Source organism: Hippichthys cyanospilos, chromosome 3 (assembly GCF_059441005.1).
Source record: "Hippichthys cyanospilos isolate Australia breed blue-spotted pipefish chromosome 3, RoL_Hcya_1.0, whole genome shotgun sequence".
NCBI classification, from domain to species: Eukaryota; Metazoa; Chordata; class Actinopteri; order Syngnathiformes; family Syngnathidae; genus Hippichthys; species Hippichthys cyanospilos.
In genome coordinates, this window is record NC_142371.1 from 12,413,263 (window position 1) to 12,440,748 (window position 27,486).

Genomic DNA, 27,486 nt, shown 5'->3' on the forward strand with positions numbered 1-27,486 from the left:
AGACCACGAAACAATTGTCTTTGAAAATAGTTGAGAAAGGTCAGCAGGATTTTTTTTCTCTCCTTTTCGGTTGAGCAGAAGGGGAACAGGGGAACAGTTGCACATAAGCTTGAGAGATTAAGATGATGGATGCCTTTTTCCTGGGTGGATGAATGCCCATTGCCCCAAAAAACTGAGAATTGAGATATTATATATTCTTATTCAATACTTAATTCTCTTGCTATATGATATAGCTGTATATAAGTGAAACAGCTCAAAAATTGACAAAGGAGCAAAACAGCAATTTGAATGTTGCCAAGTTAAAATCCCAAATTTTGAGAAACATGTGTTTAAAGTTTCGATCAGAGGGGGGCATCTTACATATTTTTGCTGGTCCAACTGTTGACAATGCCCTGCCTCCCTCCTGTCATCGTCAATGCCCCGCCTCCTTCTCATTATTGTCGGCCCGCCATGTGTTTAACGCTAAAAATTGCAATCGTTCGTCCGTCAGACAATCACTGGTTCGTTGCTCACTTCCGTCGTCAACTTCTCTCGTAAGCCCCCAAAAATCTATTGTAAGCACCCTCTCAAATTTTTTTCCTTGTGTTCCGTTTTTACTAACATTTAAAATGATTCTGTCTTTAATTGTACTATTGCACAGCACTTAAAATATGCAGTAAGAAGCAAAGAGTCAAATTAAACTAAGCCCTTTGACATGATGCTGCAATAAGTTATCAGGCCTGCTTGATCTACTTGATTCTAAACACTTTACGAACTATAGGTCTGTACTGTAATCCCGCTGAGCAAGATTGTGTACAGTATGCTTTTGGTTCATTAAAGCATGACTTAGAAAGGCAGCAAAAACAATAACATCCCCAGAAATGCCGGTTATTTTGAAGCTGTGAATGAAAAGTAGTGAATTGAAACCCAGTTTATTTGCTTAACTGGACATACTTCTCCACTGCTTGGTGGCAGAGTAAAGCAATAATGGACACATCGACTACAAAGTGATCCCAGTTTATAGCCAATAGATGCAGCAACACAAAAGACAAACAGGCAAACCATTTTGAGTGTACAGTGGACCCCCGTGTTGCAGCGTCCTTGTATTACATTTTTTTCATGTTGTTGTGGAATACTGAGTTTTTTCATCCCCTCTTTAAGTTATTTTCACAGCTTTGTGAAAAACAACTGCCATGACCCTAGGGCAGGGGTGGGCAATTCCAGGCCTCGGGAATTGCCCGAGTGATTGAATGATTAATCCTAATCATTCAAATGATTAGGATTATTCTCAAGCTCCAGCAGAGCTTGTTGATGAGCTAATGGTTTAAATCAGGTGTGTTAGGGAGAGAAAACTGGAAAACATGCAGGACACCGGCCCTCGAGGGCTGGAGTTGCCCACCCCTGCCCTAGGGGGTTGACTGTATTTGTGTTGATTTGGCTCCATCTGCAGGCGTTTTTAGGTACTTACTCTTATTTACTATTGCTGTCAAACTGCTTCCATGCAACGCGTCACTACAATGCTATTGGTCGGCGTCTCCTCACTGAGATGCTGGTCTGCTATTGGTAGGTCTCATTTGTTTCAAAATGCCGGAACGGTAAAGCTTTGTTCAATTGTGAGTGGTTACAAAACCATATTTATAGTGCATTTTACTGATTAATTCAAACTTGAATGGGTTATTCATGGGTCCCAAGATTGTTAGTGATGTTAAAGAGAGAAGTAAGAAGATGATTTATATGGAAACAAAGCTGGAGATAATCATGAAATATGAAGCTAGTCTAGCCAAAGCTACCCTTATTAGGGAATATGGGCATAACAAGCGCCATTCAAAGGTAAATAAATGTAAATAAATATAATATAATCCTTTCTATTTTGTATTTATGACCTTTTCTGTTTGTATACATGTATATTATATATACATAGCACTTATTATTCATCTATGCATCCATCTATCTTCTACCTCTGTGTTCCGGGGTCAGGTCGCGGGGGCAGCAGCTTGAGCAAGGAAGCCCAGACTTTCTTCTCCCAGGCCACTTCATCCAGCTCCTCCGGAAGGATCCCCAGGCGCTTCCAGGCCAGCCGAGAGACATAGTCCCCCCAGCGTGTCCTGGGTCATCCCTGGGGCCTTCTTCCTGTGGGACAAGCCCAAAACACCTCACCGGGGAGGCATCCAGGGGGCTTCCTAACCAGATGCCCAAACCACTTCAACTGGCTCCTCTCAACGCGGAGGAGCACCGGCTTGACACTGAGTCCCTACCAGATGACCAAGCTTCTCACCCTATCTCTAAGGGAAAGCCCAGACACCCTGCTTCTTTCGGGCACGACCCATAGCTTGTGCCCATAGGTGAAGGCAGGAACGTAGATCGACAGGTAAATAGAGAGCTTCGCCTTTCGGCACAACTCTTTCTTCACCACAACAGACCAGTGCAGAGTCCGCATTACAGCAGACGCCGCACCAATCTGCCTGTTGATCTCACGTTCCAACCTACCCTCACTCGTGAACAAGACCCCAAGATACTTGAACTCCTCCACTTGGGGCAGGACCTCATCCCTGAACCAGAGAGGGCATTCCACCCTTTTCCGACTGAGGACCATGGTTTCAGATTTGGAGGTGCTGACCCTCTTCCCAGTCACAACACACTTGGCTTCGAATCACTCCAGTGAGAGTTGCAGGTCACGGCCTGAAGAAGCCAACAGCACCACATCATCCGCAAAAAGCAAAGATGCAATGCTGAGGCTCCCAAACCGGGCCCCCTCAACGCTTTGGCTGCACCTAGAAATTCTGTCCATAAAGGTAATGAACAGAATCTGTGACAAAGGGCAGCCTTGGTGGAGTCCAACTTTCACCAGAAACAAATTCGACTTACTGCCGAAAATGTGGACCAAGCTCTGACATCGGTCATACAGGGGCCAAACAGCCCGTATCAGGGCGTCCGATACCCCATACTCCCAGAGCACCCCACACAGAGATCCCCTAGGGACACGGTTGAAGGCCTTCTCCAAGTCCACAAAGCAATTGTAGACTGGTTGGGCGAACTCCCATGCCCCCTCGAGGACCCTGCCGAGGGTGTAGAGCTGGTCAACTGTTCCACGGCCAGGACGAATACCACACTGCTCCTCCTGAATCAGAGATTTGACTTCCTGAAAGACCCTCCTCTCCAGCACCCCTGAATAGACCTTAATGGGGAAGCTGAGGAGTGATTTCTCTGTAGCTTGAACACACCCTCCGGTCCCCATTCTTAAAAAAGGGGACCACCACCCCAGTCTGCCAATCCAGGGGCACTGTCCGAGATGTCCACGCGATGTTGTGGAGGCATGTCAGGCAAGACAGCCCTACAGCAACGAGACCCTTCGAGGAACTCCGGGCGGCCCTCATCCACCCCCGGGGTCTTGAAACCAAGAAGTTTTTTGACCACCTCTGTGATTTCAGCCCCAGAGATGGGAGAGCGCACCTCGGAGCCCGAAGACTCTGCTTCCTCAGAGGAAGACATGTTGGTGGGATTGAGGAGGTCTTCGAAGTATTCTACCCACCGGTTCACAACGTCTCGAGTTGAGGTCAGCAGTGCCCCATCTCCACTGTACACTGTGTTAATGGTACACTGCTTCCCCCTTCTGAGATGCCGAATGGTGGACCAGAATTTCCTCAAAGCCATCTGGAAGTTGTTTCCATGGCCTGACCGAATTCCTCCCACACTCGAGTTTTTGCCTTGGCAACTGCCGAAGCCGCACTCTGCTTGGCCAGCCGGTACCTGTCAGCTGCCTCTGGAGTCCCACAGGCCAAAAAGGCCTAATAGGACTCTTTCTTCAGCTTGACGGCATACCTTACCACTGGTGTTCACTGGCGGATTCGGGGATTACCGACCACATTACGGCCAAAACTCCGATCAGCCGCCTCGACAAGGGAGGCGCGGAACATGGTCCACTCGGACTCAATGTCCCCCGCTTTCATCGGGACGTGGAAGAAATTCTGCCGGAGGTGGGAGTTGAAACTCCTTCTGACAGGGGACTCTCCCAGACGTACCCAGCAGACCATCACGATACGTTTGGGTCTGCCAGGTCTGGCCGGCATCTTCCCCACCATCGGAGCCAACACACCACCAAGTGGTGATTAGTTGATAGCTCCGCCCCTCTCTTCACCCGAGTGTCCAAAACATGCGGCTGCAAATCCAATGATACAACCACAACATCTATCATTGAATTGTGGCCTAGGAAGTCTTGGTGCCAAGTGCACATATGGACACCCCTATGTTTGAACATGGTGTTTGTTATGGAAATCCTTGACGAGCACAAAAGTCGAATAACAAAGCACCACTTGGTTCAGATTGGGGGGGGGGGGGGGGGGGGGGGGCATTCCTCCCAATCACACCCCTCCAGGTCTCACTGTCATTGCCCACGTGAGCATTGAAGTCCCCCAGCAGAACGAGGCAGTCCCCAGAGGGCGCAATCTCCAGCACACCCTGCAAGGACTCCAAAAAGGGTGGGTACTCTAAACTGCTGTCTGGTGCATAAGCACAAATCACAGCCAGGACCCGTCCCTCCACCCGAAGACGGAGGGAGGGTACCTTCTCCTCCACTGGGGTAAACCCCTATGTACAGGCGCTGAGCTGGGGGGGCAATAAGAATGCCCACACCTGCTCTATGGCTCTCACCGTGGGCAACTCCAGAGTGGAAGAAAGTCCAACCCCTCCCGAGAGCTCACTTCGCACTCGACCCCTATGGCCCCACCCACAGGAGGTGAGCCCATGGGAGGGGGGACCCAGGTCATCCCTTCGGGCTGAGCCTGGCCGGGCCCCATGGGTGCAGGCCCGGCCACCAGGTGCTCGCCAACAAGCCCCACCTCCAGGCCTGGCTCAAGAGGGGGGCCCTGGTGACCCACGTCCGGGCGAGAGGAACTCAAATCCATTTATCTTATTCGTCATATATGTATGTACAATTTTGATGTTTTTACCTGGGGTTCTAAACGCATTAGCTATTTACTATAGGTTTGGATTGCCGGCCATGAGGTGAGTTCGCCTTACGAGCTGTATTTCTGTCAGCAAAATCGGACAAACAGACAAACCAGTTAGCTTGTATTTTGGTCGGCAAAAGAAGGGTGTCTGACTGACCGACATCTGATTAAATGTATACCCGTGTGATTACAACAACAGATGAAAAACACACTTGTGACATTCTGATCCTGTCATTTTTTTAGAGAGTTCCTGTCACCCGTTGGTACATCAGCAAAATCAGTGTCTGTCGGTGACGGACCAATGGACAGTTGGTGCTGATGGACTGCCCGCATACCTCTGGGTTTGACGGATACATGTTTTAAATGTCCATAGTCATCAGTACATTAGGCAACAATATTAACCTCAACATGTCAGAGTTTAAAGACCACTGGAAACTTAATGCCAATGGCAGGTAAAGGCATTCATTCAAGATTTAGACACTTTAAAATTTTGGGAAGTATGACATCTCAAGAGATGTAATTGTGCACAATGGTTCTTTGGCCTCAACCCAAAACAACTTTGAAAGATCCTCTTAAAGGGATAGTTTGTAAGATTTAGGCCTTTTTTAACTACGGAGGGCAGGGGGTGCTGCAGGTGGTGCATTTACCATTGTCCATCGCTATAATAAGCATGGCAGTCTCTGGAGAAGTGCCAGAAATATCCTGTTGGTTTTTAAAAACACATTCATTTGCAAGTTTTTGAAACGTACAATCATTTAATTTATTATTATTATTTATTTATTTATTTACTGTAGTTACCTGTGTGGTTTTTAATGTCAAGTTATGGAAAACTTGAATTCAGATTTTTGTGTCAAATAAAAAATGTATTTGGCATTTGGTGTGGCCTGTGGCCATAAAGTTTCATCGTGGATATTGTATCGCATATGCCCTTTCTGTCTTTGTTCCATTTTCTTTCTTTCTTTCTTTCTTTCTCTTTCTTTCTTTCTTTCTTTCTTTCTTTCTTTCTTTCTTTCTTTCTTTCTTTCAACTTTGACATACTACACTATAAGGCATTTCTCACCAATAACCTCTTATAATCAGTTCTCCAAGACAAACTGGATTAAAGGGCTGATTTGGGGAAGCAATGCACTAACATTAAAAAAAAACTTTGAAAGTAAATGTCCGGTTCTGCAAAGGTCAGGGGAAAAATTACTGAAGTATTTTGAGGTTGGACTGGAAAGAAAAACACTTAAAATTTTCCATTTCAGACTTCACAGTACTTGATGGAGATAACTGAACGTTTCTCAAAATACTTTAAACACTTACCAGTGTGTGTGTTCATATGGGATTTCAGCACCCCAGCAGATACAAAAGCTCTTCCACAGAGGTGACATCTGAAAGGCTTCTCTCCAGTGTGGGAGCGCAAATGCTGTTTTAGATGACTTGACTTTTTGAAGCCTTTGTTACACCAAGTGCACCTAAAAGTTGAAAAAATAACTATATAGTCATATTTTTACCCATAAAGTAGACTGAAGTAAAACATTTGGAGATTGAACTTTTAATCACATATTGATTGATTTAACATGTTAACCACATTACAAGATTTAAAACTGAAACAGAAAAAAAATATAAACAAAACAATAAATATAGAATATAAACACAACAATATATATATATATATATATATATATATATATATATATATATATATATATATATATATATATATATATATATATATATATATATATATATATATATGTACGTACGTACGGATCCTCTATGTCACGTTGCTTCAGTTAGTTTATGTTGCACTTCACCTTCCCCACCCCTATTAGAATTTTGATCTGTATATACTGTAATGTCTATTTGTGATTCTTTTAGACAACAATATTGGTTGAGCTCTGAATTAAACCTGTATGCTCTCTTGCTGTTGTCTTCACAGTCATCCTGGTAGTCATGTGGCTCACTGTCCAGTTGTAGGTCATCCTGATCGTTTTGCTGAAGAAGCCCATTTGTCTAAATCAAAAAAAGACATAAATTTTACGCAACTGCATATAGAGTCACATGTCTAAGACACTTAACTCATTATTAATTCAAAATTAATAATGCTGCAAATTGCTACAATCAGTGGGCTGAAACTTCCAATATATGTACACATTTGTTTGATTACTTTTTTCACCAATCAATTCTAGTTATCGGTCTCCTCAATGTTTTGTATCTAATGTGTTGAAAATACATGAGAACCATAGAGAACCATAACAGAAAAAAAACAACTATTTTGTTTTATTTCCTGAAAATGAGACTTTTTGAGGAGGTTCACGCTGCAGTGAAGTGACCCAATTCCAATTTTTTGGAATTGGATTGGAATTATCTGATCATTTGATGTCAGTGTGAACGACACAAAGTGATTGTTTCCAAATCTAACCCAGGCCACTTGGGTATGTGGTGCAAAAATCGATACGAATTAGATCTTTTGACATGCGACTTCAGTCGGAACGCCCAGGTCACATTCATGCGAGTCATATATGACAAACACAATTCTGCACATGACAAACACAATTCTGCACTCAAAAAGGCGCAAGCAGATTGGGAGAACCAAACCAACTATAGCAGAAAAGGTGAAGACGACTAAATGAAGGGAGAGTGATATGTACAGTACTTTGTCTTGGTCTCTCGTTCCTCGTGATCGCTTAGAGCGAATGAGCCGCTCGCTCGCTCTGAGCAAATGAGAGAGGCGTTGCTGGAACTGCACAAAATTCCATGACAAAAAAAAAAAAAAAAACTCCTTAAATTATTCCTTAAATTTAACAGATTGAAAATATTCTGGCTCCGCTATGACAGCCATTTCAACGCCGACAGGTACTTCTTTAAACATGTTAAGCACGCTCACTGTGACAGGACATTCAATGCGCATGTGGAATACTTCTGGACTGTTTAGCCTTCAAACACAAGCCTAATATAGGTTGTATTTATTTGGAATTGTGAAAGACCTCACAAAAACAAAAACAAAAAAATCGTGTTTGACAAAAAAAAATCGGAATTGAGCATGAAGCCCTGCAGTGTGAACCTAGCCTTTTTGCGACGTGAGGATTTTGCGAGATAGTGGAGAAATGCTTCTTTTGGCCCATATTGGAAATTGGTGGTGCCCAAGTCTGGTCCTTGATATCCCTTATCCAGTATGTATTCAATATTACCCTCCATCAGCACACCAGATTCATCAGCAAGCTTTGCTGATTCTGATCATGTTAATGATCATTTGAATCAGTTGTGTTGGTTGTGTTGGTGAGGGCAATATTGAAAACAAACAGGATAGGACCTCTCAAGGACTGGGCATGGGCACCAATAATGTAAATCCTCAAACAATCCAACAGGATTTAAGTATTGATCCTTTGCTATCATATCATAACTATTTTTATTTTAAACGTTTAAGCTATGCAGTAATTTATTGTCGTCATTCAAACTGACAGCCACTTTTGTGTCTATTCCTGTTTAAAGGAGGCTATTAATGATGCAAAACTTTAATATTAATCAGCAACTTCATTTTGTCTTCAGACTGTTCTGTATGAGCCACTCTTAGTTCATTTAAAATGCAATGCATGAACCACTGTGACAGAGCTCGTTGGAGACCAGGGTTGTTGAACATGTTTTGAAGACAGACTTACCACTTCAGTATTGGGAACATGAAGCAAACTTGGAGGAGGAAAGCTTGATGACAAAGCCTGTGACTCCAAGGTACTAGAATCTTGCAGCTGCTGGACAGTGGAGAACTGGCTTTGATTGTAACTTGATTCTGTCATGGTAAAACCTGGAGAGCCCACATAAAATAAAACATGTTGAACGTTATATAGATTTCTGGCAGTAAAAGGTTAATCAGTATTTCAAACCATGCAGAATTTACATACAATGTTTTTGCTCAAATCTGCAGCAACTGCTGCACAAAAAACAATTGCCAACATCACTCTGCATGCTAACAGTCAGGCATCAGGAGTAGTCAAATGCTATTAGATATGTCAAACATTTGAAACTGAATATTAAAAGCCTCTCAAGATGGCTCCCTTAGTGAAGTGACACCTGCTGCTTGAATTGCACAGAAGTTTTTAGTCAGTGGCATAAAGCAGCAACAAAAATGCCTGAGAGCTAATGAAAAACTGTCAGCAAGACTAAAATGAATGAATTCTTCTGTTTAATTCTAGACAAAACTATATTATGCGCAGTTATTCAGGGTTGTCACAGAGAAGCAGTGAAACAAGGAAACCTATTCTAATCTAAATTAACGTATTTTTCGGACTATAAGCCGCGAGTTTTTCCTCATGATTCGAGCCCTGCGGCTTATAGTCCAGCGCGGCTTATCTGCTGTTTTTTTCCCCACCAATCAAGCAAATGTGTGTATCTGCTCAAGGAGTCAGTTTATGGAACAACTCTGAAATAGAACTGCCAAGATGTGAATCAATGGCTGTGCTCAAAAATAGTTTTAAAATATATTAATAAAAATATTTTTGAAAAATGTCTAAATTGAATAAGATTATGCTGCCCTTCAGCAGTGCAGTAACAGCTGTGTTGTTCTAGATTTGTACATAGACTTAGAGCACTGTCTTCTGTTTTTTTCGAAATATTGCTTTTCTCAGTAGACGTCAGTTCTCCTATGTGGCAGCACGCAAAGACAACACGTTAATGTTCGATGATTGCTGATCTTATTTTGTTTTGCCTTAGACGAGAATTGTTCCTAAGTACAGAAGTTCTCAAAATGATGACACTGTTCATCTGTTTTGTTTATTGTTAGAGACATTGGAAATAAGAGTATTTTTTTGTTGTGCAACTTGTTTGTTAGCTCGAGAGGTGCTATGTATCATTAGCTGATTACGTATTTTATTTTTCAAGTTTTACAGCGACCTAAAGAGGGTCATGGTCAATGGCCATTGTTCAAATAAAGCAGCGCAAAAGAAAAGACAGTCTGCTTGTTTGAAACGTTGTTATGCAGCCGTCTAGCTGGCGAAAAACCCGACACTTCGGAGTGAGGACGGCATAAAGATCTTGTATAAAATTTTGTGTTTGATATACAGCATACAGTATATATGATTGTATTTATAATATAATGATTGTATATGTTATTTATGTGCAGTGTGTGCAATGTTCAATGAATTAATCAGTCAAACAATGGGAGACAGAATGCTGTTAAAGACAGGACGTTGCAGTTGGTAGACAATTTAAAAAAATATGTATAAAAAAATTATAACTTTCATATACCATCTTTTTGCATAAATATCTGATGTTTATGGCCTGCAGCTTATAGTCCAGTGCGGCTTATCCGTGGCAAAAGATGTTTTTTTTGGTCAATCTTGCTGCTGCGGCTTATATACAGGTGCAGCTTATAGCCCGGAAAATACGGTAATTTACATTAATTTCACACAAATCAGCACTGTAGAGATAGTTAATACTATTCCAATGAATATTGTTAATCAGTCTAGAAAATCAGTTTATTTCCAATTCGTAGAGAAAAAAGCCTGTCCAACTGTACCTTGTGTTAAAGCTTGTTGGTCAAAGGTGGTCTGAGGGAGTGTTTGCGTCTCGAATTGGGTGATATTCTGTGGCAAAGCATGTTGCGTAGTTGCATAGGAGTCTGTGAACACATAATAAGTATACATATGAGGTTAAGAATATGGTCTTCAATAATACTTAGAATAAACTTTAAGGATGTTGATATCGGGCTGCAACTGGCTGGCAACCAGTCCAAGATGTCCCCACCTACTGCCTGAAGACAGCTGGGATAGGTACTTGCAAACCAGCAACTTTAGTGAGGATAAGCAGCAATAGAAAATAAATTGATGTTGATATAGTACTAAATATTTTTGAAATCATGTTGTGAATTGTGATTGATTTTATATAAAACTAAAATTAATGAATTTTGCTGTGAATACAAACAAAGCTTCAATTTGTGGCAAACTAGCAGAAGGTCCTCAAGAGAGGCGTGCTTGGTTGCAGAACAAAAATGTAACTGTATCAACACTTGTTTGAATAAGCATAATTAAACTTAGTATGGTAATTTATTGCTGTGTTGGAACATGTTCCAAAAACGCTCGACCCCCCCCAACCAATTCCCCTCTCCAATGTTCAATCAAGACACCCAGGAGAAAGAGCAGCGTTGCTTGGTAGGTCTTTGCGGTGAACCCTCATTTATCGCAGGCGTAGCATCTCAAAAAGAGGCAAATCCTTGAATAGTCGAGTTTTTTTTTTGCAGTTATTATAGGTTGGTACCAGACTCAAATAAAGTATACAGGGTTCCGTATTTGAGACAAAGATTACTATAGTAAACATATTTACTTAAATCTTAAATGATTAAAACTTAAAACAGTAACTTTTATTCAATGTCGGTTCTGTCTCTTTGCCATAGTCGGGGGACACGGAGGGCCAGAGATGCCCTCGGGGTAATGGCCTTTGCACATTGACCTTGAATGGAGCCCATTGCTGAACAAACGTGATAACGAGGAAGCAGGGTATACACTAACTTTTCCAATTTATTGCAACAGAACTTTTCATAAAGTCTGCCCAACAATAGCTTCTGTCCTCAACTTATGTACTCCTCACCCAACTTTTATCCAGTATTTAAAGGAAAGTTTGTGCTTGACTAGTGCAAAAGACAAAAAAACTTTATATTGAATTACAGAAATAATTTGATCACTCTAGCAGTTTGGGAGAAGCCATTAAAAGCATAAAAGGCATTTTTGTTTCATTGAAAATGTAACTTGGGAGCAAAACTGGAAGAAAAAAAACACAGTCTCTATTGTACCTTGCAGAGTATATTGAACAATACTTGTTACCTTCTCCTTGAACCAGTGGTTGGTCTGTCAATTGTGCTTCTAATGTCACCGGCTGGCCCCCATTAACACCCGCTGCTTGCCCAAGTCCGAGCATGGTTTCTTGCTCACTTGAAGTTGCTGGTGGTTGCTGAAGGGAGTTTCCCTCCATTTCCACCTGCATTTCGTGGGGCACTGTGCCAGCTTCTAGGGGGTCATCAGTTGACTGAGTCTGCAATTGTTGAGCCAGTTCATATCTGATTTAAGGGGAGAATATAGGGGAAAACAGTACATCAAAACAACATTGGTCAACTTCAAAATATCTTTCATGAAACCATGAAAACTGAAAATAAAAAGTTACAATAAACTAAAATAATAATAAGCTAAAATAAACATACAGTTTATGCACATAATCTTGATCTATCTTAAACACATAAATTCTACTCAAACCTGTGTGTCTTCATGTGTTTCCGACAATTTGGAGATGACTTGAAGGTCTTCTGGCAGTATGGGCACATGTAAGGTCGTAGGTCACTATGGGTCGTCATGTGACGTCGGAGGCTACCACTAGTGGTAAATGTTGTATCACACATGACACACTTGTATGCCTTCAGTCCGGAGTGTGTCCTAATGTGAGCCTTGAGAACCCCTGAGGAAGCAAAACCTCGACCACACTGCACACACTTGTATGGTCTTTCTCCAGTATGAGATCTTGAATAAGTGAAATAAAAAAACAACAACAAAAAAGATACTATTAGTTCCAACAATATGTATTTTTCTAAAATACTTGAATAATAATAAAACTGTACAACATAATTGTACATTTTCAGCAATGGGAGTTGTTGGGATTTATTGAAATGAGGAAAAAAAGGACAGTTCTCACCTAACATGCTGTTTCAGATGACTTGATTTCTTATAGGCCTTATTACAGAACTGGCACTTGTATGGACGATCACTGCCCACTACCTCCAAGTACTGTTGGAATGCCAGGCGAGGGTTTTGAGATGGAATGAGGCCTGGTGAACAACAAAGGCATGATTTTCAATGTTTAATGAGATATTAATTCATACAAGAACCTATGGCTCAAATGATTAAACAAGATGAACATTATGTTCTTCTGATGTAAAGAATCATGAAGCCAAGTACAACACTGTGGATATGTGCTCTTACCATAATCTGTAATGAGAATGGGCTCCTGTAGGGGGATGTCAGGCAATGGTAAAATGGCCTTTGACACTTTGGTTTTATTAGTTTTTCGTGGAAACCTATGCTTCTTCTGTTGTAGGTTTTTGAAGTGAGACGCTATATGTGTTTTCCTGTGTCCTGACGTACGAAAGATCTTATCGCAGTGAGGGCAGGAGAAGGGACGAACACCTAAAAATAAAAATTACCTTTTGAAAACAGTGTCAATAAATGATTAAGTTGATTATGGTGCATGCACTGCATGTACAAACAAACCTATTATCAATAAATAGTGCTAAAAAATGTAAGACCACATTCCACCAACTGTTAAAAAAACGGAAGCCACATTTAATTAGCGTTTCAATTCCTATTTCCTTCACCTAATTGGGAGGTAAATACTCAGAGTCTGCACTTCAAACATGGAATGTAGAGGTGCACTTATGTATGTTACTTTCTGCATCGCTCAAAGTTTTTACAAAGGCACAAAACCACCAATTCACAAAAACATCTTTGACTGTTGAATTTCAATCCAGTGAGGAGATGTACAGAGCTGGAATGCTGAAAATCGTGTCGGTTTAAATGTTTATGGACCTAGCTATATGTATGTGTGTGTGTGAATATATATATATATATATATATATATATATATATATATATATATATATATATATATATATATATATATATATATATGCATATATATATATATATATATATATATATATATATATATATATATATATATATATATATATACATACATACATACATACATACATACATACATACATACATACATACATACATACATACATACATACATACATACATACAAATGTAAGAATAAAATGTGCTCCTATTCAACAAATTGGTTGTTTGCTTTTGGGTTACAGTGTACCTAAGTCATGTACGTTTACTGTATTTTGGGAATATGATGGGGAAGGTGTTAAAGGAGGACACATATCTACTGAAAATTTTGTTAGTTGCATGTAAGAAAGCAATCACGAGGAAGTGGTATAAGTCAGACCCACCAACAAAAGATGAATGGCAGAAAATTGTGATTGAAATATCTGTAATGGAGAAACTGACTCACAGGATAAGGACCGAAGAGGAAAAATGTCGGAGAAATGGGAGAAGTTGACTGTTTCTATGTCGACGACTGGACAAGAACTACCACACTGAAGGCATTACAAATCATATTGTAGAGACATCGCAATCCAGCAGGTTCTTTTCTCATTTATTATTATTATTTTGTGTGTGTGTGTGTGTGTGTGTGTGTGTGTGTACGTGTGTGTGTGTGTGTGTGTGTGTGTGTGCAAGTACTCTGTCTTTGTTAGATGTTTGTTGTATAAAGCGTAAACCAATCAATAAAAAAAAGTTTTAAAAAAATGGTTGTTTGCATGTTAGTGTGGCCCTTTACAATGATTTCATTCTTTTTCACTCTCTGAAAAATGAATTGCTCAGCCATGATTTGCAGTACTGTATGGTACTGCGTGTTCTGTCTTTTCGGCATTGTTCTATAAGAGCAACGGCTTCGCGCCGCAATCCTTTTGAAACATAAACACATTTCACATTTACATATTTTGATGACCGTCAACAGCACACTGACACAGCATTGTGAGATTCACAATATCTGCCACGTTCTACCACCGTCCCCCTATTGAGTGTAGCAGTTGCTGGAGAGCAAGCTGCACATGCACTGGATTTAAATGAACTGAGAAAAGAACAAACTGGTTCAAGGGGTGAGTCAATTATTGCGTTGGCACCAAAGATGTTTTTGGCCTCTATAAATCATTCGCAAATGAGGCACAAACACAAACTCAGTTCAATTCATTGCTCAACACTATTTGCCGTGCAAAAGCTTGGTGACACGCTTAAACTGGAGTGTGATGTCCAATTTCCAGTATACTTGCCCAACAGCGCCTCGCTTCTTTTCGCTAGTCGATTATTGATTCATTCACTTGAAGTAGGCTTAGAAAAGTATATAATACGAGTTACCCTTGGTATTAATCAGTCCCCAAGACAAAGCTCTCACTTTAAATATTTAAATTGCAAAAATGAAAACAGACCCAAATGCAACCTAATTTTTCATGTTAATGACACCAAGTTATAGCGCAAGGCGGACAATAAGAGACTCAGCCCATAGCCTAGGTACACACACAAAAAAAAAAAACCTAAATAAAAATAAGAAAGAGCTGAGAGCTGACAGCATAGCATCAAATCTGGAGTCATTGTATAGCCTCGGCTGTCATAAGCAATGCACTCTATCAAAAAGTATGTTTTAAAATAATGATTAAACGCAATCATTCCATGATGTTACATTGTGTGCAAATGTCAACTCCAACATTTAACTAGGGCTTATTATAAAATGTGCCTAACATGGTTAATTTGTGCTTTCCATGGTGTTATAAAAGACAGTTCAATAAAATGAACATACTCACCAGTATGCAGTCGCATGTGCACCTTCATGCTGCCAGAGGTAGAGAAGCACTTTAGGCAACATTGACACTCAAAAGCTTTGATGCCTGTGTGAGTTTTCATATGAGCTGTGAGGGTACTCTTGACAGCAAATGCTCTGAAGCACTGTTTGCACTTGAAAGGTTTCTCATGAGTATGAATGCGAATATGACGTACAAGGTCGCTGGGCTTCTTGAATTCTTTTGAGCAGTAAGGGCATCCATGCCAGCGGATGCCATTTTCCTCCCTGATGGAGCCTAAGAACAGATGTGGACAATGAAGCCGCCATTTTATGGAGTAACATCTCTGTCAAAAAGCCCTAGTACCATTCTAATTTGTGTCGCGTTTGAATTGTCTTTGTATAACTCAAAATTGTGTGTGGTTTAATTCATTTCTGTGACTATGAAGAGAAAACTTGCGAGTGCAAAGTATTTTTGAGTACAATTCTCATTTGCACAATATTACTCTTCACAAGACATGACATCACGACTACACCACAGTTGATTTGAAAGTTTGACTCCAAATACATATACTGTATTACGGTACTGTACTTGAAAAACATTCAAATAAAATATGAAGACGATTCAAGCTCAACAGTTAAAAGCGCATGTCTTTTTGACAGCGAAATTACTCCATACCATTCCAGTTTATCGTATCAATCAACTGAATGTTGTTTCGGCTGAAGTGTACCTTTATCCAAAATTAATGAGTTATGCTTCCTTACCTGGCATTTGAATAGGTTTCTTGAAAATGCTTCTTTTTCTTTCTCTGATAGGTTTGTCGAGAAGTGATGTTTTTTTCAATTCCAAATTAGTGCCTTCAGATGCCTGGTTCTGAGGCTCTCTGGCATTGGCATCAACATTTTGAGTTGATGCTACACTCAGCCCGCTGTTTTCTAAAGCTTGCTGTAAAAACAACATTTCAATTACTGTAGCTAAAAAAAGAATAATACATAATATATATATATATATATATATATATATATATATATATATATATATATATATATATATATATATATATATATATTATGGAACAGGATTTTATATATTCTATGCCACTAACTTTAATGCTCTATGAAGTGCAGTAGGACTCACCTGTAGGATGTCTTGGTTAATGGCACTTTCCATGGCAACAGCTGGCTCTGGGGGTTGGGGCTTGACTTGCTCAGAGAGTTCTAGTAGCTGCTGGATGACATCTGTTACTCCCTCTCCGCCATCTGAGCCTGAAGGACCTGTTGTCTCGGTCTCCTGTGGGACATGTAGTAAGGGGGATGAGAGACATGACCAAGAACACATAATCAGGGCAAGGCAAACTTTTAATCATTTCATTAGTGCACAATGATATGCAAGTAAGTTGTTGACAACATTAATATTGTAGTTGTAGTGTGTACCAGTGGAATACAAATGCATTGCATGAAATTGAGATTAAGTCTATTTTTTGGTTCCCTACTGAGCTATGTGAGAAGAGAAACTGCCTCTCTGAAGAGTTCTATGCACATCTACACTACTGCAAGTAACACGCACAAAATGCATGTATTTAAAACTCCACCTCCAACAGCAACAATCAAGTCTGAGCATCAGTGAATTTTTCAAGGCAGGATTTGATGTCATTGTAAAGGTGGAACCCATGACAGGCCACACCATTGTTTGACAGTATGCTAGCCCAATCATTAAAAAATGCGTAATTGCATACAAAATAAACATCCACAGATGAAATAAGCGTGAATTGTAAGAAGTACCAATGCTTTCAGAAAATAGAAGCAGTATTCAAAATTTCAGTGGACAGGCAAGTTATTGACATTGATTTCTTTAGCTATTAAGTGTTGGCATTTCTTGTGTGTTCCAATAAATGCGAGACACGGAACTGGAGTGCATGTGGTGACTTTTTAACGTCTCTCAGTATAAATATCAAACGTGTTCGATACTTGTCACAAGTGTGTTAGAGGTACAAAACCGAAAATTAAGAGCACACAGCAAGCTATCTGCTGAGCAAACACCTCTAATTACTTTTTGCTCAGCAGATAGCACCAGTGTGTGGTAGGCATAACACATTCACTCGGGATTCAGTACAAAGGGTATTTTATGATTTGAGTAAGGCTTTACCGAGAGATCAAAGTGGTTCAGCAACAAGAAATGGTTGAGGAAAAACTGCATGGATCTGAAGTGCAACCAATTTGGTTTGATAATTTCTATTGAATAATTGGAGAAGCAGCTGAAACATGCTGTCTGGAAAAAGCACCCCTTAAATCAGAGCACTTAAATTGGAGCACTTGGAAGAGTGGGCTGAGGAGATGCAGAAGTCTCAATAATAGTAACAAAAATCATCTAGTGATCACCTCAAAAGTATATATTAAAAAAAAGACATAGTTAAAGGTGCCATACATGTTGTACAGGCTACTTCTTTTTAATTTTATTTTAAATTGTTTCATGACATTTAAATAAGTATGTTGATTCATAATTCAAGCACAATGTCTGATTTTCAAGGGTTGATTATCATTATTAAATGTTTAATATTACTTTTCTCAGATTCAAACTATTTCTGTGACAGCTGTGGGTATATATTTCGTTAGCAGAGGAGGTACTGAAAACTGTGGTCTGTGTGTTCAAATGGTTCAATGCAAAAAAAAAAAAAAACAGTATAGCACCATCAGAATGTTTATTTTATGTAGCCAAATGCATTTGATTAAATTATTTCACAAACAGAAACAGTAGTTTGTAAGGAATGCTGCCATCTTTTGATAGACAATTCAAATCTTATTGGTTGCTTTAGTCCCCGGTACTTGTTGTGATGTTTTTACTGTTACCACATTAATGTTGTAATTTTGCAGTTTTTCTTAAACAATGGTAAATTGACTGGCAGCCATTTCAGTCAAGTGACTCTATACCTGTGTCAAAAGTTTGTTTGTTTGTATCTAACCAGTAGGCTTTAAAATACCTCCACCCCCTTCTACATGTTGTTTCTCATTACCAGAGAACTGGAAGGTACATCAATGACTGAGATGTGCATCTTGCCGATGTGTGCATTCAAACTGCCCAACTTCTTAAAGACGCAACTGCAGTCCATACAGGGAAACAATGGCACACCTTTCGCCTATAAAAGGATCACACAACAACAACCGTTACATGACTGGGTTCTAGTTGAAAATGTCCCAGTATTCCCCTAAATCCTCAGACATAAGCTGTCCAAGCTCTGATTTTGGTGCTGTACAGGTCAATAAAATAAATATTGGTGATATAATTCCCTGAGGTCTGCCCAATTTTAAGATGATCTCTTATTGGGCAGCCGATTTACTAAAAATGGCTGGGCTAATATGCACGAAAATATTTGTGCTAATAATCGAGCTAGCCCTTAAAATAGAGCAGCTGAAATAAGTATTGAACATGTAGTCATTTCTACCTGTAAATATATTCCCAAAGATGCTATTGAAATAAAATTTCACCAGAGGAAAAGAACAACCAAATAAATCAATTCATGCAAAGAAAGCAAGACAAATAAACTGAAATTAATTTGCATGTAAAAATGTAAATGTACACAGGGGAAAAGTATTGAAAACTCAGGTTGGTCTTTTTTTTAATTCTTTATACAAATGCCTTTGTTTGCAACAACAGCCTTAAGACAGGTTCTGTAGAGAGAAACTAGTCGAATGCATTGCTATGCCATGATTTTAGCCCACTCCTATAAGTTAGCAGTCTTCAGCTCTTGATGGTTCTGTGGGCTTCTTTTATGGACCAACTTGAGATTCAGTTCCCTCCATTGGTTTTCAATTGCATTTACATCAGCTGATTGGCTTGGCCATTCCACCGGCAGCTTTGTTTTTATTCTTTGAAACCAAATGAGAGTTTCATTGGCCATATGTTTCGGATTATTACCCTGACCTTACCAATCACAAGATGTGTCTTTACTCATGCCTTGGCAATGAAACCTTTTTGGAGACCATCACTTAAAACTGAACCAGCTGATATTGATATGCAATGACAAGAGGGTGGATTGCATTTTGATTAATGTTCAATTTTAGGCGTCATCTTGGCTTTCCATGCCTTTTTGCAACTCCCTTTCTCCATGTGTTCAGTACATTTTCCCTGTGTCATTTTAAATTATTTAAAACAAATATTTTTTTTAGCTTATTTGATCATTTTTCATTATTTTTCATTGCATCATTAATTTGGTTGTTCCCTACATTTGGTGAAAATTTCATGTAAACAGAATATTTGGAAATATATTTAGTGTTACAATGTTCAATACTTATTTCAGCTGCTGTATGTACACAAAGTGGGTACAAAACACCTCAACCTTTTTATACACAAGATTTTTGTCAATGAATTATCAATTGCCCTGGTTTAATTTAAATGTCAAGACAATTTTAGGGTTGAGGTCAAAACATGATCTCACGTCAGCTCATGTGTATGTGCCAGTGATTGAAATATAAGTCAAGCTGTACAGGAAAGATAGCTGTATGAATGAGGGCCAGGCAAGTATCCCCTTGACAAATGACAGCTATGGCATCTTTGTTAAGGACAAAGAAGTGGCAATCATGAAGTTGGACTAAAGACAGATGACAGCTATGAGAAAATAGATATGTGATGTGAAGTATGCAAAAGAGTAATGAAATGTACAAATGTCATTTTTCAAAACTGTCCCTTATACACAACCCCTTTGGAGCTAGAATTTTCAGTGCTGTTGATCTCTGCACAGACATGGAATGGGTCATTTAAATTGAGGATGAACGAATCAGCAAGCGATTACAAACCACTCTATCAAAGATGACAGGCCGAAACGAGTAAGTCACATTTTGAAGTCACATTTTGCCCCCATGTGGCAAAAATGATACATTTTCTCACAGTTTGAAATCATAAACATTGGGTCTGATGAGACAGATTAAGCATTGGTAGAGAGTTTTCAGTGTTCCAAATGACCTCATTGGGAAAAGTGTAAGAAAACAAACAATCACATTAGCAAGAAGTGCTTTCTTTAAACTGAACCTAGGTAAGATAAAAAGTTGTCTTCGGTGGCTGTGTTATCAACATTGCTCTCGGAAGGACTGCTCACTGCACATGGTTACATTCATTGATCAGCTATAATAATTCTCTGAGGCATTTTGCGGTTAGAAATAGGTGTGTTATACTTTTTTCTGGATAAAAGTTGTCATGTATGCTCAAGGAAACAAACGACAAAAGTAATTAAAAAGTAACTCAGGTAACTGAGTTGTCTTAAAATTACTCTATTTTGGGTGATTAAAATATGAGTAAAACAAAGATCCAATAAGAGGACTCAATTATGACTAAAACTTGAATTTTAGTTGAAAGAGTATGGTCTAAAACTTGAATTTTTGTTGAAATTATATGACTAAAATTAGATTAAACTTTCTGTAATATTAACAGTTAAACAAAGGTCAAACTTTTGGTCATCTCCCAAGCATTCCATTTTGGCTCAAACAAAGACAAATGTGCAATGTAAAATACTGTACTGCAGATAAACCTTGACCTTGGAGTTTTTTTTTGGAGCTCTTTTGTTACCATTCAACCTTCAACGTTAAATTTTCCTCCTGCGGCCATATCCTACAGTACTGAGATCTTAAGTTTCTGAATAATATGTCCAACTGTAGCCATAGGAAGGACAGGCTACTTGGAGTCTTTACCTTATCGTACTTATCTTTATTTTATCTTAGACAACAATTTCCTGCCTTTCTTCTGGCCAGTGTGTTACAATCCATGTCAAAAAACATCCTAATGACTACTTGTTATCTTTTAAATAGGCTGACTGACGGATTACAAGTTTGAAGACAACCATGATGTTTATTAAAAGCCAGGAACACCTCGGTGGAACAAGTCCTTTAGGTCAAATTATTATAAATCTTTTTTAGGTGTACCATCATTTTTGTCAGGGGAGACTATTTCATGAGTTTTACTCAGTTTTTTTTAATGATGCAAAAGCAATGTCTGTTTTTCATTGGTACATTTTGTTTAAGCTTGTATTAATTTTTACTTTTGTCACAATCAATTTATAACACTGACCACTGTGGGGATTTTTTTCCCATACAGGAGTACAGTACTCAATTTGTTATCAGTAATACCACAGTAATAACATAACATAACAGTAATACCACTCAAAGGAAGCCCCCCACCCCCTGTTTTTCCTGGTTTTCTGTGTCCTTACACACAATTTTGAGGTGAGAAAGAATCAACAATAATATAATTTTCTACACGACAATTGCTACAAAAGTCATACGAACTAGGTTTGTTTAGAGCAAAAAGACTGCCATTTTGTGTTTGTGCTAGCGAGTTGATAAAAAATAAAGGCTCTGAAAAAGGGAAACTATTAAACATTTCCCAAAAAGTTCAATATTTGGAAATGTTTCAAACCAATGCAACTAGTACTCTCTTACCTCAGAATGAACCCTTTGAACATGAGAGTGTAGGTTCCCCTTCTGTGAGAAGGAAGCCGGGCAGAACATGCAGAGATGAGGCTTTTCCCCAGTATGTCTCACCATGTGAGTTTGCAGCACTACCTTCTGGTTAAAGGCCTTGCTGCAATGTGTGCACTTAAAGGGTCTTTCACCTGAGTAAAAATGAGATGAGACATATTAACTCTAGCAGGAATGAAAAGATTAATGCTTCATGTATGTAAAAAAAAAAAAAAAATCATAATTTTGGACATACAAGAATTCTGACCTACGGCAACGACAACCAATGTGGACAATGTGATGATGATAAAATTAACCCAAATATTAGGCCTTCTATTATAGGTAAAAATCGCTGACTAAAGAAGAATAAAAGAAAACAAGTTGAGCTTTGTACTAAAAATTAAAAACCCATAGGTGCTCAGGTCCACTCCTGTTGGTATCTGTGAGAAAGCACTGTTGTAAACCAGTTTTGAGAAAAATCAAACATCATATTGCAGTTTATGTTTCACTGCAATTCATGCCATTTCTGAAAGATGGCAAATAAATAATTCATCTTAATTTATCCAAGTTCATAGTAATAGTAGCATTACTTTATTAGTTTTACTTTGTGTGTAAAGTACAAAGAAAATCGTGGTGTTGTGTGGGTGAGCATCTGCTGTGTGAATGGTGATAATAGGAAAATACGTGTGAGTGTGTGACACTTACCTGTGTGTATGCGTATGTGTCTGACAAGCTGGCTGGGCTTTTTGAATGCTTTCCCACAATGATGGCAACTGTTTGTGAACCCACTGCGATCAATATTTTTCTTGTAATTTCTGGAACTAGCTGACAGCGGCCTGTAACAAAGGTATTAAAGTGTTTTCTTTTTACTTCATTGTTTGCATGACTGAAATGTAGGCTAAATTTTGGGAACATATGCAAAGTACCCCCCCCTATGAACTTAAATGGTGTTAAAAGGGCCCGATCATGGAAATTCAACTTTTTGGAGTCTTTAACCATGTTACAATGTTATTTATTCAGCCTAAACACCCCCAAAGTGTTATTTTTGTTTCTTGACCCATCTCTGAGAATTCTCAGTCATTACCGCATTCTCAACAGGGGCCCCGCCCGAGCAGATAAGGGGCTTTCATTCTCGTGTCTCCCTTGTTAACTTCAGAATGAGGAGGAAGGCCCTTGTCCTGCCTGTACACCGCACCATATTGCTAGTGCAGACTAAAAACACACTTGCTTCAGGCTGCCATGCCTCTTTTACTTTCGTTTTAACATCAGAGTTGGAAAGAAGGAACTTGCACCAAATCGGAAGATAACGCCTCTTTTGATCTCCTCCAGGGTTCGTTGAAGGTTGATAGATGTTGTTCTTTTTCAAAATTTCCTTGCAGCAAGAGGAACGTCTGGCAACCTCTAGACCTTGGCAATCTCTGGTGACTTTGAATAAATTGTTCAGAGTCGAAGTGTTTCGCCCTTAGTGGGATATCGGCTTAAATGGTGAAGCTTTGCCAAATGTGAATTTGCCATCAAATTACTATTGAACTTGGCCACAATTTCCAGAATTGCAAAGATGCCATAGCTCTAAGCACATGATAGCTTCGATATATACAGTAGATATTAAGCATGTGCATTGATGAATAGTACATTAATGCTGTACAAAAAGGGGCATGTTTCTTCTGCTACTAACCTTACATTTCTAAATGTGAACTACTGTTTACGTCTACTTCTACCTGATGTAAAGTCACAGTTGCGCACACAAGTTTACATTCCCCAGTTTTGTGTTAGCTTTTGTCTTTGTTTTTGTTTTTTTCGGAATGTCTCCCTCAGTCATCTTTAGAATGACTTCAATGAAGGGGGGCAATGAAGGGGGGCAATGAAGGGGGCATGACAGCCAGATGGTGAGAGGCGCATTTTTTTTCACTTCCTGGTTAGAAATGTCACTATCAAAAACTCATATTCAAAATTAAATCCCCAATGTGCCAAATGTAAAATTTCATGATTTATGTTCCATTATTTAACTCTGGAAAGTTTAAAACACTATGATATGGCTCATTTCATTGTTTTACTTAACTCATAAACACCAAATGAGTTGACAGTTTGATCACTGCTATTATTTTGGAGCAGCTCATCTCCTTTGAACATTTCACATTTATTTTTCTTTTTTCTATTGATTCATCCTAACCTCATTTTCATGTGGCACTTCATGTGCTCCTTGAGGTGTGCAGATGTCTTGAGCTCCTTCCCACAGGTCTTGCAGGTATAGACTTTGATGCCGGACAACTCTTTACGATGGTCCTCCGAGTGAAGAGCGAGCTGACTCTGAAGAACAAACTCATCCCCGCATTCTGCACAGATCAGATTCTGCAATGTAGCAAAAGAGCACATATTCATTCTAACTGGGATTACATTCACAAATTTTATGTTGTAATTAGACTTGCCTCTTCTCTTTCATGCAGCATTGTATGGGATTTGAGACTGGCAATGCGGGAGAACTTTTTATTGCATACAGGGCAGGTGAAGTCAGAGGTTGTGTGTACGGACTTGTGGAGTGTGAGGTTGAACTCCACATTAAATGTCTGTGGACACTGGTCACATCGATGAGGCTGGAGAGAAAAGCAGACACAAAATGTTACATAATATTTTATATTCAGTAAAAACATTTATATGTACACATCTCATTTCCCAAGATAATACATGCGCCTCACAAGTGAAGATGCTGATAAAATAGCTTGCGTCCCTATTAATGGCTGTATTTTGAGGAGTTTTGAGGGTGCAATAAATTTGAAATTATAAAAGATGTACACTGATTACTTTTCAGTGCACCATTATTTTAGTGCTGTCCCATGAAAACATATGTATGCTGACGTATAAAGGGGTGTACTCCATCCATCCATCCATTTTCTATAGCCGCTTCTCCTCACAAGGGTCGCAGGCTTGCTGGTGCCTATCCCAGCTAACTTCAGGCAGTTGGCGTGTGACACCCTGAAATGGCTGCCAGCCGAATTGCAGGGCATGCAGAGACGAACAATCATTCACGCAAGGGGTGTACTCACTATTGGGAAATACTGTATTTCTTACCTTGTCATTGATCTCATGCTCACGAAGATGTTTCTGCAACTGGCTTTCTGTGGTAAATATCTGTGAACATATTGTGCACTTCTTATCCTTGAATTCGCCATCACTGAAACCATCCACCTTATTTTCAGTTTTGTCTGCATCAGAAATGAAGGAAAAACATTAATGACTTTTTAACAAGTGAAATGTGCTTCAATCTGAAAGAAAAGCACCGGATGATGTGATGGCTATGATGATAGTTGAGTACTCAATTTCACTTGAGCAAGATACCGAACTGTTCCAAGGTCATAAGTTAATTCATTCACTATTATTGAAAGTAGCCTCTATAAGTCAGTCACAATTTTTCACATGGATGGCTCGAGGATCAATTAGTGCTATCCCACTGTAAATTCAATCTTGAAAAAATCTTTGACGATGCACAGTCACGAGTAGATGGCTTGGGTGGCCAAATATTAGAGCACAGTTTGTGAGTCAACGCTTGATAATGTCAAAATGTTAATTGGGTTGTAGGTCAGCACTTGCCCTGTATAACGATGACGTAATATAAATTGCAACGAGTCATTCATAATTTGTGTATTCCCACCAGGTTACATAAACCTGTGAGAAAATATTTGTTCTGCGTAGGGTTTTTGTGGGCACTTAAGTTGTTTTTCTAGTATAAAATTCAACAACATATTTACCATTTGTGAAGAAAACTAATTAGATTAATCCTGAAAAGAAAATACTTAAAACAGCAAGAACGTGTTGATTTCACCATATTTATTACGTTTATATATGCCCAGTCAAGCCAGTGTCACAACTTCAGCTGGACAGTTACATAGGGGTCAAAGGCCACCTTTAAACTGTCCCCATTACAGCAGCATCACGCAACATGTCGCTGAGATGAAACACACGTCATGTAAAATAATTTTAGTCTCAATAAACGGTTTGTTGCAAACATTATGAATAGATTAAGCAGGATATCCTCACAATTTATAAATCATCTTTGAGGGCATGCAAGTTTGAATGATGAAATTGTTTAATACATAGCCAATATCTGTTTTTGGATTACTGTTCCTTTTAAGGAATGCAGATGAAAACGAGTAGCTTGTTCAAAAAGGGCAGGCTAGTACTCAAGTAGTAATTCTGGGATTTTGCTCACTCCATGAGTGATTAAATACTTTATTACGGTGTTTATTTATTTATTGTTGGAAGACCACAGCCCAGTTTAACAAACGTAAAATAGAAGACCATGACACTTACTGAGCATCCAATAGTCTAAATGTCTGCACATGCAGGAAATAATTTTGTGCATTTAAATGGGCATTAATTCCATAGGAAATTTGGTTGATGGCAAATACAGTATGCATAATTTCTTACTACTGAGAGCAGCTAACTTTACCGTGCTTTCATCCTACTAAGTGCATTATTTTATCTCCCAATAATTAGAGGAGCATTTATAGTTCAGGCTACACAATGTTCCCATCTACCTTAGTTTGATCCTATTCATATTCCAAACCGTTGAACGCAATAGTAATCGTTTCACCATGCAAGAACGTAGTCATCTGTATATCAAACTGCTAGTTTCAAAACGTTTTATCAGGTGTTACGATTGTGACTGTACTGTGAATGTACGTTTTAATTGTGAAACGTTCGTGTGAACTCTCGAAATGTTGTAAATGTCTATATTTCCACGTAACCAAGTGCTTTTGCGGTTCACGGTAGTCATTAGTAAAACTGTATCCGAAATGTCGAAGACTGACAACTGTTATTTTGCAATTTAAACGATATCAAACATCCTATGCTTTAATAGTTCCAATACGGACAATAATGCAATTATCTATGTAGATAGATAGATATTTTTTTCAATGAGAGATTGGTGAAACATATCCCAAATATTTATTAAACATTTGCAGCTCGCTAGGGGTTATAGGACTGTTTGACAAAATCCAAACAACAGGCACCATTTGTGCGAGTTAGCGACTAAGCTAATTGTAGCAATTACGACGAGCGAGCGAGTTAGCAAACACATGCTAACGGCAAATTGCCGACAAACACCACGACAGTACAAAACACCCATGAAGCATTCGACCGCCTACAGAGCAGTCCTTCTTCCTCCGGCCACAAATTTAGACTGGAAGCCAGTGAAAAGAGCCACCGAAATACTATTAATATCATTCCGCCTCAATCACTCCTTCGCCGCACAAAGCAAAGCCCACCCGCAATACTATATCCGGGGACTATATACACTACATTTAAGTATTATTAGAGACTACCTGGAGGAGTTTATTAAAACAACACCGGCTTCTTTGGACAGACTAAGATCGATATTTTTTATTCGCTGCATTTTGGCACTTGTTACCTGTTTCGTCGTTGCTTTTAACTCTCAGTTTGCGAGGCCGGCCCCGCGGCATAGTTCCAGTTCTCGGAGCGGGTGTGCTATGAACAATTTGCTTTTCAAAATGGCGGCTCTGTCATCTAGTGCGGAGTGGCCATGGAGACGCACAGCTGCACGACGAGGGAGACATCTACTGTTTGACATCTTGTAATACTTCCACAGGTGTCTTCTAAACGCCAACTATAGAAACATAACGACAGAGTAAAATATAAAAAGATAAACATTTAAATAAATGTAACGGAATATGAGCCGGCGGTATCGGTCAAATAAATAAATAAATAAATAAATAAATAAATAAATAAATAG

The 27,486-nt window shown here is 39.2% G+C and overlaps 1 protein-coding gene across 1 annotated transcript in view; it reads right to left on the bottom strand.

The window, feature by feature from the left end:
* znf236 (zinc finger protein 236) overlaps window positions 1-27,198 on the bottom strand; it is a 40,205-nt gene extending 13,007 nt beyond the window's left edge. The window contains exons 1-18 of the mRNA XM_088411302.1: window positions 27,145-27,198; window positions 24,807-24,940; window positions 24,167-24,331; window positions 23,911-24,089; window positions 22,446-22,576; window positions 21,723-21,895; window positions 18,308-18,430; window positions 16,435-16,587; window positions 16,062-16,242; window positions 15,322-15,594; window positions 12,869-13,072; window positions 12,582-12,714; window positions 12,149-12,409; window positions 11,723-11,955; window positions 10,423-10,524; window positions 8,570-8,712; window positions 6,820-6,923; window positions 6,231-6,382 (exon numbers count right to left, since the gene is read on the bottom strand). Coding sequence (XP_088267428.1) covers window positions 6,231-6,382; window positions 6,820-6,923; window positions 8,570-8,712; window positions 10,423-10,524; window positions 11,723-11,955; window positions 12,149-12,409; window positions 12,582-12,714; window positions 12,869-13,072; window positions 15,322-15,594; window positions 16,062-16,242; window positions 16,435-16,587; window positions 18,308-18,430; window positions 21,723-21,895; window positions 22,446-22,576; window positions 23,911-24,089; window positions 24,167-24,331; window positions 24,807-24,940; window positions 27,145-27,196 — 2,896 coding nt within the window. The 5' untranslated portion in view covers window positions 27,197-27,198. The remainder of the gene's footprint in view (window positions 1-6,230; window positions 6,383-6,819; window positions 6,924-8,569; window positions 8,713-10,422; window positions 10,525-11,722; window positions 11,956-12,148; window positions 12,410-12,581; window positions 12,715-12,868; window positions 13,073-15,321; window positions 15,595-16,061; window positions 16,243-16,434; window positions 16,588-18,307; window positions 18,431-21,722; window positions 21,896-22,445; window positions 22,577-23,910; window positions 24,090-24,166; window positions 24,332-24,806; window positions 24,941-27,144) is intronic.
* Between the last annotated feature and the right edge of the window lie 288 nt (window positions 27,199-27,486).